The sequence below is a fragment of the Diplodia seriata genome (assembly GCF_021436955.1).
Source record: "Diplodia seriata strain FDS-637 chromosome Unknown scaffold_5, whole genome shotgun sequence".
NCBI classification, from domain to species: domain Eukaryota; kingdom Fungi; phylum Ascomycota; class Dothideomycetes; order Botryosphaeriales; family Botryosphaeriaceae; genus Diplodia; species Diplodia seriata.
Window position 1 is genome coordinate 174,946 of NW_027117312.1, and position 12,547 is coordinate 187,492.

The window sequence follows — 12,547 nt, forward strand, 5'->3', positions numbered from 1 at the left end:
CCTCCGCAGGAAGCATATGCGCATCTGCTTGAAAAGACAAGAGCGCGTGGATTGGTCGGAGGAATCTCTGGCACGCGTGCAGTTTCACCTCTCACAGATGCTGCAACCACAGGGGCGGGGCGCAGAGGCTCGGGAACTTGAAGGACTGGCCCGGTCGGTGCTCGACAAATATCTATCCCTTGATAGGCCGCGGTCTCTACACAATGTCCCCGCGACCGATGAATTAGTTCTGTTTGATCAGATGGTTCCATTTTTCGAAGGACGATTCACAGGCAATCTGCTGTTGTATATTAAGTAGGCTTTTGTTTCTTGTGTTAAAACACTTCTAGGTTGCATGTACATACTGTAGATAGCTATAAGATCCATGGAGCGACACATAGAAACCCATGGTTACTGAGACCGACTGCCTCGCGCGCAGTGTTTTGTTCTCGAACGGCTCGTGTCCGTCGGGTGACTGCGGCGTGCGGGGGTTCAGATCGGTGTCATGCGTGGGCGGTCTTGTGGAAGTAGTCCGCTTAACATAAGTAGTGGTTGGCGAACGAGAGCAGTATCTCATTCGTGATGGGAGTTGGAGCGCTCGATTGTGTGTTGAAGCTTCAATGGCGATGTTGCAGGCGATAAGACATGACATAATATCATGGCCGATCTGCAGGCGCACTAACGAGCTGCCACTGCCGACAGCGGAAGGATGAACGCCACATCCCACAAACCACTCCCCTTGAAACTCACAACATGAACCTCTTGACATGCGCCCGGCAGCTCTCGCCATCGACTGGGCGGCCATTCGTCATGCTGCCCTCGGCTTCGCGCTCCTCGCCAGCGTGAAACTCATCGCTTTTGCCTTCGACCGCGGCATAGAAGCCTACGTCGGCCTGGTGACTCGCCTCTTCGAAGCCGAGCCGTGGACGCCGTACGAAGATCTCGCCGTCCCGAATGAACCGCAGCCCGTCCTCGACTGGAGCCGTTGCGCCCTGCTCCACAATCGCATCGTCGAGCTGGGCTGGCTGGGACACAACCATGGCTCCGGCAGAGATGCGGCGACGAGAGACAAGACAACGTGGTGGGCCAAGTACCAAGACGAGGCTGAGCGGATCCAAGACCGCCTCACGCCGGGCCTGGTCGAGTTCTTGCAGCATGCCCAGATGCCCGAGGAAGGCTTGACCTTCACGCACGAGCTGGCTGGCCTCGCCCATCCACACGCCATGTTTTCGTATCTCGACAATTTCGACGAGGGCGAGCATATGCTTCTTCTCTACGACGCGCCCTGGGATGTGAGCGGGGATATGTTTGGCTTGGTGTTCGACAAGTACGACACTTTGGTGCACTTCTTCCCGTGGCCGGACGGCGTCCACCGTAGCGACGTGAACTGGTTCCCGCTGGAACTGGCATTGGGCACGTACCTTGGCATGATTGAGGCGGGCAGGTACGTCGCACTGCCGTCTGGGCAGTTCGAAGGGCATCACTTGGACCCTGTCCACTCGCCGTGGGCCAAGATGGCGTGGGAAACCAAGGGCGGGATCGAGAGGACCATCGCCAAGATCGACCTCCTTATGCAAGCCATATGGGAGCGGATGCCGGCGGAGGCCCAGACCGAGCAACGTCAGCTCAGACGCCAGCAGCGTATGATCTCCGAGACATCACTACTGCGCGGCCATGGCCCCGCCGCCGCCGGCAATAGCTTCCTCCACCTCTTCCTGACTCGGGCCCCCGGCTGTCCCTTCGACTACATAGCGCCCGGCCTCAAGTGCCCTACAGATGAGACCATTGCCTCTATACTGGCCGAGCCGCCCGTGCCGGCGTCTTACGCGGCTGCTGGACGGGACAGGTCCGCGTTGCCGGTGCTCCTGTTTCCATCAGATGAGCGGGTGCAGGACGACGTCGACGGTGGAGACTTCTACGGGTGGTACAACGCGACGCTAACCGGCGTGCGCGGCGGGCTGTACCTGGACGGAGCATCGCACCACGACGGCTACCAGGATGGCGCCCAGCTCGTCACGCCCTTCGGCATCGGGCGGAAAGGCTGGGCGCGGACGGGTGATGGCCGCGAGATCAGGGACCTGCCTTGGCGTATGTTCGACGAAACGCGGGCTGCTCATGGGTCTGAAGCATATGTGTCGCTGTTCCAGCTTGGCAATAACGCATTCACATATGCCCACCACACACCCCTGCACGTCATACTGGACCATTGGCTGGATCTGGTGGAGAAGGGGCTCTGGGCGGTCGGTCCCGCTGGCGTGGAGGGCGGCATGGAGGTGTTTGGGATGGCCGACTCGGAGGAGCACTGGTGGAGATACTGCGTGCAGCCGGCCACGGGTTAGCGGGGAGGGGGATTCTTTGCCGCGCGTCAAGCCTTTCCCATGTTCGACCGCCCGTTGTCTTTTTTGTTTCCTCGTTGCGGCGGGTCGGCCTGTTTTGTTTCCTGCGGCCGTGGTCGGACCAGGGTTGTGGCCGAAAAGGAGGGATGAAACACGCCTCCACTCACGTCACCAGCACTTCCATGCCGCGTAGTCCCCTGTTGGCATCTCCAAACACCGAACCTGGCGCGGAAGCAAAATTCGCCGTTACGACGAGGTACAGTGGCAGAAGACGCACCAATGCCGCTCGGCGATCGACTGCATGGCCGGGCGCCGGACCGCGTGGGCGACGTGCCTGGCCCGGAACCAGGCACAACAGCCGGGAAAAATCCACCAAACAAAGCCGCCCAAGCTCCTCCCATATATGAAACTAACCCTAGGCGAAAGCTTGGCTCGGCCGTCTACTTGCGGGGTGCATGCGACCCAAGCGTTTCAGCCGGCGGGCCAAGGCGCTGTCGGTGCTTGCCCGAAGCAGCCACTGGCCCGCGTGTTAATGAAACACATGTTGTAGGCACTTACACACGACAATGTAAACTTAGCCTACACGGCCAGGCACGCATGGCCCTGTGGCTCCACCAATCCCAGATCCACCCCCCTTCCCGCCGTTTACCGCTGCACCATGTCGACCCGTATATAAACTTCCATCCGCCCTGTCGTTGATCATTGACACATCATCCCTCCCAGCGAGCTTTCTTCCCGGCCAGGCGCCTTTCTTGAACTCTCTCTTCCCTCGTTTACGTTCTCTCCGGATCCACTCTTTTTTTGCTCGTCCCGCACATCAATCGTTACCATCAACACCATCAATCACCATGCCTAGCCTCGCCACCATCCTCGCCATCGCGGCCCCGGCCCTCGCCCTGAGCTCGCCCCCCTCGGGCGCCCTCACCGTCGGCTCCTCGGGCGACTACTCGACCATCCAGGACGCCGTCGACGCCCTCTCGACCTCGTCCTCGTCGGAGCAGGTCATCTTCATCTACTCGGGCACCTACTCGGAGCAGGTCGTCATCCCGGCCCTGTCGGGCGCCCTCACCGTCTACGGCCAGTCGGACGACGAGACGTCGTACGGCAGCAACACGGTCACCATCTCGGCCGGCAAGTCGCAAGACGACGGGCTCGACAACGACGGCACGGCGACGCTGGCCGTGCACACGGGCGACGTCAAGGTGTACAACGTCAACGTCGAGAACACGCGCGGCTCGGGCTCGCAGGCCGTCGCGCTGTCGGCCTACGCCGCCGGCAACCACGGCTACTACGGCGTCAAGCTCACCGGGTTCCAAGACACCCTCCTCGCCCAGCAAGGGACCCAGGTCTACGCCAACTCGTACATCGAGGGCGCCACCGACTTCATCTTCGGCCAGCAGGCCGTCGCCTGGTTCGAAAACGTCGACATCCGCGTCGCGTCGGCCTCGCTCGGCTACGTGACGGCCAACGGCCGCGACTCCGACTCCAACCCGTCGTACTACGTCATCAACAACAGCAACGTCGCCGCCGCCGACGGCGCCAGCGTGTCCGAGGGCGCCATCTACCTCGGCCGCCCGTGGCGCAACTACGCCCGCGTCGTCTTCCAGAACACGGCCCTCGCCGACATCATCAACGCCGCCGGCTGGATGGAGTGGAGCTCGTCGGACGCCAGGACGGATGCTGTCACGTTCGGCGAGTACGGCAACACCGGCGACGGCGCGAGCACGTCGGGCCGTGCGGACTTCTCCGAGCAGCTGAGCGCCGCCGTGTCCATCTCGGACGTGCTGGGCAGCGACTACGCCGACTGGGTCGACTCGGCTTACTTCTGAGCGCTTCTTCAGTGACGCGCGCGCTTTGAGGGAGGGAGGGAGGAGGATATGGGAGACGGGGGCTTCGATTGTGGTGGTGTAACCGTCCGTCCTTTTGCGGTACCTACCGAGTAGCCGTCGTCGTCGGTGTATACTTGACTTCTTCTCGATTGTGGATATTTTTGTTACTTGTTATCGGAACTGTGAATATAACGAAAAGAATCGAAAATGCTTTTTTGTCTGGGTTGATGATGTATATCTCTCCGTCTCTTCTTCATCGTACATACGTCCCGCTTGTTGGATTTTTCTTCGCTCGGAGAAGTGCATTGTGTTTATCTTCTGCCTTACCCACCAACCAACAAACATATTCCGCCCTTCCTCTCTCTCTCTCTCTCTCTCTGGCTCCCTCTGTATCATCCCCTTGCCTGTATGCACCATACGAGCAAGATGACCGGTAGCCGGTGCCTCGCCAATTTTTTTTTTTTTTCCTGTCTTTCGTCTACATCCGCCAGTACAATACATACATACCGCAACAAACACCGACCACCGACCACCGACCCGACCCGACCCGACTCCTCCTCCTGCTCCTCCTCCGACGGACGTGTGGGTGGCCTAACCAGGTTCGCGTACGGAGTAAGCTAAGCTTTCATACGCACGAGCGCGCAGGCCACCCGGTGTCTCCATCGCAATCTCTTGTGTCGAACAAGCTTTGACGCCGGCCGGCAAAAGCGGCAAACGACAGCCTTGCGTGCATCAATCATCAATGATAAGAAGAAGAAGAGCAGAGAGATTCAAGGGGGAGGGGGCCCGGTGATGCCCACTTTGTGGAGAAGAAGAGCCGGTTGGGAAGGAATCGAGAAGTGTGCGGTGTGTGTGTGTGTATGTGTGTACAACGCCCGGCGAACGCAACGCCTGCCTCAAATTTCCGGGAAAACGCCGCACGCAACGAAAGGAACTCGACCGATGAAGAAGAAGAAGAAGAAGATGATGATGATGATGTTTGGGTATACTGCCTGTCTATCCGTGTAACTTGTTGGGTGTTCGTTAGGTTCAAAGGTATAAAAAAGCCTCCGTCCGTATTCGCCTTTCCTATACCTAGCCCTACCATGTGTGCACAGGGCGCCGCCCCTCAAACAGATACTATCCACGAAAAATTGTGCTCGAGCTAAGGAGAACGAAACAATCTACCGATGCCCCGCAATAAACAATCACGACGAAGTCTTCGAGAACACGAATTTGACCCTCGAGCCTTCCTCCTTAATCACGTCCATGAGGGGCTCATCGTCGATCAGGGCTTCGAAGTCGACAACGTCCTGCTCGTCAACAACACCTTCGGCTTCGGATCGAGCGGCGGCTGCCTTGTCCGAGATGATGAGAGACGTGTCGACGTGGGCGTACTGCATGAGCGAAATCATCTTTGCCTTCTCCTTCTTCGGGACCCGCGCCTCGCTCAGTCTCCTCTCTTGCTCCTCCATATCGACCTGGCTCGCGCGAAGCAGCATCGGGAGGTCCGGCAGCTCGTCATCACTTTCGTGGGCGTCGTCGTCAGCCGCCGTCTCGCTTGCCGAATCCTTCACCGCGCCATCCGCGTCGACTGCAGGGACCAGCCCGCCTCCGTTGCCGCGGCCGCCGCAAGGGCAGCATATAAGCTTGTGAGTCTGGCACTCGTTGTCCTCGTTCAACGTGAAAAGGTCCCGCAGCTCCTCCTTGGTGAAGCTGGAGGAAGACGACTTGCTGTCGATGACGCTGTCGGCGAGTCCCTGCTTGGTCACCTGTCGCTGGAAGATCTTCTCATCCAAAGCGCCCATGGTCAGCAGTCTGTAGATCTTGCATGGCCTTTTCTGGCCGTCTCGATGGATCCGAGCCATGGCTTGCAGGTCGTGAGCTGGGTTCCAGTCGATGTCGTAAAGCACGAGTCGAGATGCGCCAATGAGGTTGATCCCGACGCCGCCGGCCTTGGCCGAAAGGAGGAAGACAAAACATCTATTGGCATCCGAGTTGTTGAATTTGTTGATCATATCCTGACGCTTGTTCGCTGGCGTAGAGCCATCGACGCGCAAGCAGGTGTATGAGAGGGAGTTTAGCAATTCCTCGAGGATGTCGAGGGTCGATGTGTAGTGCGAGACAAGGACGACTTTCTCGTCAGTTGTCGTTTTGATGCGGTGCAAAAGGCCGTCAAGAACGTGTAGCTTTGCGCTAGCCTTGCTGTTGATCAGCTTGGAAGGGATCGACTCCAGTATGGCCGCCATGACGGGGTTTGGGCTTTCGTCTTTTTTCGTAGCGGACAATAGCCTTGGACTGTTGCAGACTTGCTTGAGAATGTTGATGAGTTGAAGCGCATTCTCATTGCTGCCAAGCGCAGCACCAAATGCTGGAGATGCAAGCACGCTGCGGTAGACCTGTGCTTGAGCTGCAGTTGGGCGACAGAGCAGGACGTGCTCGGTCTTTGGCGGCAGGTACTTTGAGAGGATATCAGCAGTCCGCCTAAGCATGAACTGCTTGGACAGTTTGTCAAGTTCCTCATATCGTGCAGTTCCTTTCTCTCTATCTTTGGCTGAGGCGTCTGGTTGCTGACCACGCACAATTGGACCTTCGAATTCGCGTTTGAATGCATTCAGCTTGCCGAAGATGCCGGGATTGACCAGATCAGCGACGGTGTGGAATTCGAGCAGGTTGTTGGAGAATGGAGTGCCCGAGAGCAAGACGATGCGATCGGTGCCAAGATTCCGGATTGCCTGCGCAGTCTTGCCTTTAGCTCCCTTGAGCTTGTGACCTTCGTCCAAGACAATCAAATCGACGTTGCAGTGCTTCTTGATGTCTTCGTGGGACTTGAGAAGCTTCTCGTACCCGATGACCATGACATTGTAGCATTTGCCCCGAGTAAAATCCGTCAGCCGTTTCCTCGATTCATCGGCAACGAAGACACCAAGTCGTTCGATCCCAAGCCATTTACGGAACTCTTTGCGCCAATTACCGACAACACCAGCTGGGCATACGATAATGGCTTTCTTCACCACAGGTGGGTCTTCGTAAACGAAATTTTGCTTGAGTAGGGTCCAGATCAGAGTGATGGTTTGCAGCGTCTTGCCGAGGCCCATTTCGTCGGCGAGGATGGCACCTAGGCCGTTGTAGGCACCGAGCCCCATGACGCACTCGTAGAGGAACTGGACGCCTTGGCGCTGGTGATCGCGGAGGTGCTTGGAGAGGACTGGATCAACCACGACGTCAACTGCTTGCCTACCCTTAGGAAGATTCATGGGCCGTGGGCGTTTCATGACGAGAGCACCGGGGGCATCCGGATCATGACGCGGCTGAGGTACCTCTGTGTTGGACTGTGTGGGTAGTACAGTGGATGCCAAAAGCGGATTCTTGAATTTGGAGGTCGGAGGGCGACTCTGCGTAGAGGCTGGGGCAGAAAGTCCGACGTCTGATGTTTCCGAGCTTTTCACGGTAGCCTTCTGGACTTGTGTGGGCTTTGCTGTGAGAAGGGGCTTGTTATTGCTTGACTGGGTCGCTGCAGGCTTAGGTTCGACAGGATCGTTGGCACGCCATCCTGCGAGAAAGTCCTGCTTGGAGATGACAGCGTCGATCTCCAACTCTTTGCCGCCAACGGTCAGCGTAGATCCAGGCTCCAAAGGCTTCGACCACATTGTCTTCCCCATGGGGCGGCCGGCTGTATCGTGAAGCTGGGCATAGCCATTGGATAGGCAGAGTATGGCGTCGCCGTCCCAAGTCTTGTGCTTCTTTGCGGTGGGCTTGCGCCACAGTACCGCGTAGTAGGTTCCGGTAGAGCCTTCGCGCGGCTTGGGAGTAGAGTCGACTCTGGCAGGATTCACGACTTGCACGAGAGGTTTGCGCGCGGGGACCGAGGCTGGCGGCGGCTTCGGCGGATCGTCATTGTCGTGGGAGATGCGGCGTTTCTTCGCAGGCGGCTCAGACGGTGGATCAGGAGCGGTTGGCTGGTTCTCTGAGGGTTTGCGGATCAACGCGGGAGGCTTGAAAGGTTTGTTGAGCATGGTTGCGGCGACATTGAAGTTGTCGCGTCGATGATGTTGACTCGACGGACGCGGTCAGGTGGCGACGCGACAGCGTGGAGAAAGGCAGGCGCGTCTCGGCTCGCTCGCGCCGCTCTTGCGTCACCCCAAGACCCACCTCGTAGAGGCGACACCACCGAAATTCACCAACACCACACGTATCTGGTCGGCGGCTAAATTGAAATGGATGAGCGGGGCGATGACATCGCTGCCGAAAATCGGGAGCGCCAGTTGAACGAAGTCACCCTCTTGGAGAGCATGTATCCCGAGGAGCTGCAAATCATCAAGCATCCCAAAGGCCTGGATGACGACCTCGAACTCGAGATCCGCCTCGATCCCGCTCATTCGCTCTCCTTCGTTCTTTCGCCGAAAACATACCCAGCGTCTTCTGGTCCTCAAGTTTTTCTCTCCTTTGGATCCGACGTTTCGAACGACAGCCGGGGGCAACTGCGCGCTCACTTGCGAGATATCGTAGACCAGCAAGAGCCCGGCATAGAGTGCGTCGATCTTATCATTGGCGACTTTCGGCAGGCTCTGGACGACTTCAACGCCTCCGCCCGCGAAAAGGACGTGCAGCGCGCCGGGCAGCACTCAGGGCCCGATGCCTCACAAACCCAGGCTCTGCGCGTGGTTTTATGGATGCATCATCTACTAGCTACCAGCAAGCGCCGTGCAATCGTCCAACTTTCGAGAGAGCTTGGTCTTGGTGGCTTCTCAAAGCCCGGCTATCCGGGCAGCGTATTCGTCGAGGGCGAGGCCACTTCGGTGCGCACTTTTGTCGACGAACTCAAGGTGCGTCGCTTATACTTGTCGCTATACTCGTTGCACTGCTAATCTCTAAACATTCAGTCTATGCGTTGGCAAGCGATTCAAGAACGTGCCTCAGCCACCGTTCCAACGACGTCGCTTGTGCTCCCCTCGGGAATTCAAGAGGTCCAAGGCCTTGGAGACATCGCCGAAGGCCTTAGGTCGACGGGAGACCAAGGAGACTCTCTGGCTGCTTTCTTCCTGGAGAGCATGAAAATCATATGATCAGGGAAAAGCGTTGTCGGGAAAATCAACTTTTGCTTGCCACACGCATTTGGACAACGAGAAACAGATCCGAAGGCTGTGTTGCATGAGCCAGGTTAGGCCTGCAACTTCATGTCAGGGGCCAGAACGGCTCATCCCTCACTAATTTCGCAACTGCACTCGTCCCCACTTCAACCATGGCTACCTGCATCTGGACTCAAGAGCACCTACTCTTACAACATCGTCTCCTGAGTGACCAGTCCAAGCGATACTCACTCCTCGACAGTAGATACGCCGCAGTTCCTCTCGTATCATGCGAGCTAATAAGTCCTGAAAAGCAGGTGACAGAAGAAATTGGCCCTTGAGCTTACCGAGGACGATGCTCTCTTCCCACATTGGCGAAGTTCATTGACTGGAAGTATTCAAGACTCGCATTACATCATATCACAGGTCTCCGGTGGTTCAACCAAAAAAACGTACCCACCATGGAAGCTGGATCCAAAAAGGCAATCAAAATACACTCAGTCGACCAACTCCACTCGGTCCGCATTTGGTCTGGCTAGCAAATTCTCGGCGTACAGAATGCATAATTCCCAGACAAGTTTCAGCGAGCAGGCCGAAGCACAACACGTAACGGTGTGAAACGAAATAGGCACTGCTGAGTCAAATCCCGACACGGACCTCCGCTTGCAATAACGGATAATCGAAGTGCACTAGAGGCGCTCGGTCTTCGTACCGATTACGGGACCATAGTATAGATACTGCAATCGGACAGCGAGCCTTTTACACAAACCGGTGGAGCTGTAGTACACTGGCCGGAGCTGGTTGCTTCTTATCCTTTGGTGCGACAGGCAACGGAGAAACAACGTCCACAGACGCCATGCGGGACTGGCAGTAATCTTCTGGCGGAGGTTTGTGGAGGTGGCAGGGGCGACCACTACACAGAGATCGACATACAGTCGTCATGGCGCGTCTGACATAAGCAAGGCACACTAACTGTCAGTAGTGTCACAAGACCTGGGGAGTGCATGGTCTCACCCCGACTTTCTTGATCGCAGATCCCTCGGGTACCTACATCAACATCGTCACTCGCTCGTATGCAGCAACACTCGCCATTGCAACGAGCGAACCGCCTGGACCAGGCACACCGTACACGCACCCGACGACGAGGCGCGCCTGAGTCGGGATGCGTTCAACGACTGATGCCACCACGGCCGTGCACCACCCGTCCCTGGAGATCACCCGCTGCGCCTTGCGGGGGGTGCAGGTGGCAGCACTCAAGGTCGCCTTGTGACCACCCCTAACACGACGCCGTCGCTCAGCCCTCCGCCCACACCGGCCACTTAGGCCGCCAAGGACTCGCCCGCCCCCGCGGCCTGGCAGCCTCCCAACATGACCGCATCACTCGCAGCGCGGGAAGTGACGCCAAGCTCCGCGCTGCAGGAGCCGGGGGCGCGGGCCAAGCAGCAGCCAACCACTGGCGTCTCCTGCCTCGCACACCACAACATGTCATAGCTCGCCGCGCCGAGCTCCACCGCCCTGCTTCAGGCAAGGCACATCAAACACTTGCCGCCGCCTAGCCCAAGTCCGCCCAGCTACAAAACCCGCCTGTTCTCTGGTGTCCCTGACCAGTGACCGCAAAGTCTGACTACAATCCCCCCATCTGACCAAACCCGTGCCTGAGATCACATTGCCCACCTGACTGCTGCCTACTGCCAATTGGAGAAGAAGACAAAAGGAGGCACCATGGCCATCGAGTACGCCCGAGATGCCTTCTGGCAAACCTTGGGCTACATCGCGCAAGAGACGGAAAGCGACCGCGAGCTGCGAACGGCGGGCAACTTCGCCGACTTCGAAAAGACCATGCCTCACCTCCCACTCAGCCGGCTCCGAGAGCTCTCGGTCGTCGACAACGTCTCGTCGTACCTGGGCAAGCGCAACCCGCTCGCGCGCCCCGTCGACCCGGCGAAGCACGTCGTCTGGCTGCAAGACAACACGGCCTACCGCCCCAAGGGCGCCGACGCCAAGAAAAACAACGTCTGGGAGGCCGAGTTCGTGTGCGCCTACTTCGTCAAGAACAGCGGCAAGGACTGGGGGCGCGTGGTGGCCGACATCGCGGACAAGGCCGGGCTGGGCGAGGGCCACCGCGACGCCGAGGCGACCATCGCGAAGCGGCTGGAGCCGTGGATGGACGCCATCCTGCCCGCGCACACGGTCCGGATCAGCATCGGCGACGACAGCGGTGACGCCGGCGACAGGCAGGTCGCGACGCTCGGCCCCAGCGACCGCAGCGGCACCAGCAAGACGCTCATCCGCACCACGGGCCGCCACGCCGACGGCGACACGCTGACGTCGCGCTCGCTCGACCACCTGGCCACCCGGCACATGACGACGACCTTCGCCGAGCCCACGGGCTGGGCCGTCATCTCGGACATCGACGACACCATCAAGATCACCCAGACGCCCTCGCCCGCCGGCATCCTGCGCAGCACCTTCGTCGACGCGCCCACGCCCGTCGCGGGCATGCCGGCGCTCTACGCACACATCGCCCGCGCCCTCGACTCCCCGCCGTTCTGGTACCTCAGCGCGTCGCCGTACAACCTGTACCCGTTCCTGCGCGACTTCCGCGCCGCGCACGGCTTTCCCGCGGGGCCGCTGCTGCTGCGCAACGCGTCGTGGATGGACCTCGCCGGCTTCCTCGTCGCCCTCACCGCCGGCACGCGCGCCTACAAGACAGACCGCATGCGCGACATACACCGCATGTTCCCCGGCCGCCGGTTCGTCTTGATCGGCGACAGCACCCAGAGCGATCCCGAGGCGTACGGCGACGTGGCCCGCGAGTTCCCCGGCTGGGTTGGTGCTGTCTTCATTAGGCGCGTTACTGGTGTTGCGGAGATCGATCGCACGAGCAAGAATAAGCCCGAGCGGTTCGAGAAGGCGTTTGAGGGCGTCGAGAGGGGGCTGTGGCGCGTGTTTGATGATCCGCGAGAGGTTTATGCCGAGGTGGATCGGTTGGTGGGGAGGTGATGGGGGGTGGTGGTGGTGGTGGTGTGGTTTTGTGATGTGATGGGATGTTATTTTGTCCTTGAGAGGTTCGTAGCCTCTCCCTTTTCTCTCTCTCTCTCTCTCTCTCTCTCTCTCTCTCTCTCCTTTTTTTTTTTTTTTTTTGGCTGGTGGCTTGGTTTTGACGTGACGGACGGACGGACGGACGGCGGGCGTTCTTGAGCATTTTCTCTCTCTGAGTGAACGCGGCTTTCCTCTTTTCTCTTTCCTTTTCTTCGTCTTCTGGGCAGGGCGTTTTGCGGATTGCTTGAGCTTTGCCGGATTTTGGGTCATGACATGTTCCTCCCTCCCTCCCTCCCTCCCTCCCAAGTTAGCG

General features: G+C 58.6%; 5 protein-coding genes across 5 annotated transcripts; 4 read left to right on the forward strand and 1 right to left on the reverse strand.

Annotated features, from left to right (window-relative positions):
• Positions 1–484: 484 nt before the first annotated feature.
• Positions 485–2,318, forward strand: SLS55_005067 (uncharacterized protein; the record flags this gene model as incomplete). Its single annotated transcript, XM_066776518.1, has 2 exons — positions 485–488; positions 760–2,318. 2 exons carry the CDS (start codon positions 485–487, stop codon positions 2,316–2,318), a joined length of 1,563 nt encoding a protein of 520 aa, XP_066632360.1.
• An 845-nt stretch (positions 2,319–3,163) lies between these two features.
• Positions 3,164–4,144, forward strand: SLS55_005068 (uncharacterized protein; the record flags this gene model as incomplete). Its single annotated transcript, XM_066776519.1, has 1 exon — positions 3,164–4,144. One exon carries the CDS (start codon positions 3,164–3,166, stop codon positions 4,142–4,144), a length of 981 nt encoding a protein of 326 aa, XP_066632361.1.
• A 1,187-nt stretch (positions 4,145–5,331) lies between these two features.
• RDH54 (helicase) lies at positions 5,332–8,139 on the reverse strand (the record flags this gene model as incomplete). The annotated part of the gene is made up of 1 exon (XM_066776520.1): positions 5,332–8,139. The coding sequence occupies one exon, from the start codon at positions 8,137–8,139 to the stop codon at positions 5,332–5,334; it is 2,808 nt and encodes a 935-aa protein (XP_066632362.1).
• A 201-nt stretch (positions 8,140–8,340) lies between these two features.
• SLS55_005070 (uncharacterized protein) lies at positions 8,341–9,189 on the forward strand (the record flags this gene model as incomplete). The annotated part of the gene is made up of 2 exons (XM_066776521.1): positions 8,341–8,949; positions 9,007–9,189. 2 exons carry the CDS (start codon positions 8,341–8,343, stop codon positions 9,187–9,189), a joined length of 792 nt encoding a protein of 263 aa, XP_066632363.1.
• Positions 9,190–10,914: 1,725 nt separating this feature from the next.
• On the forward strand, positions 10,915–12,195 carry SLS55_005071 (uncharacterized protein; the record flags this gene model as incomplete). Its single annotated transcript, XM_066776522.1, has 1 exon — positions 10,915–12,195. One exon carries the CDS (start codon positions 10,915–10,917, stop codon positions 12,193–12,195), a length of 1,281 nt encoding a protein of 426 aa, XP_066632364.1.
• Positions 12,196–12,547: the final 352 nt, after the last annotated feature.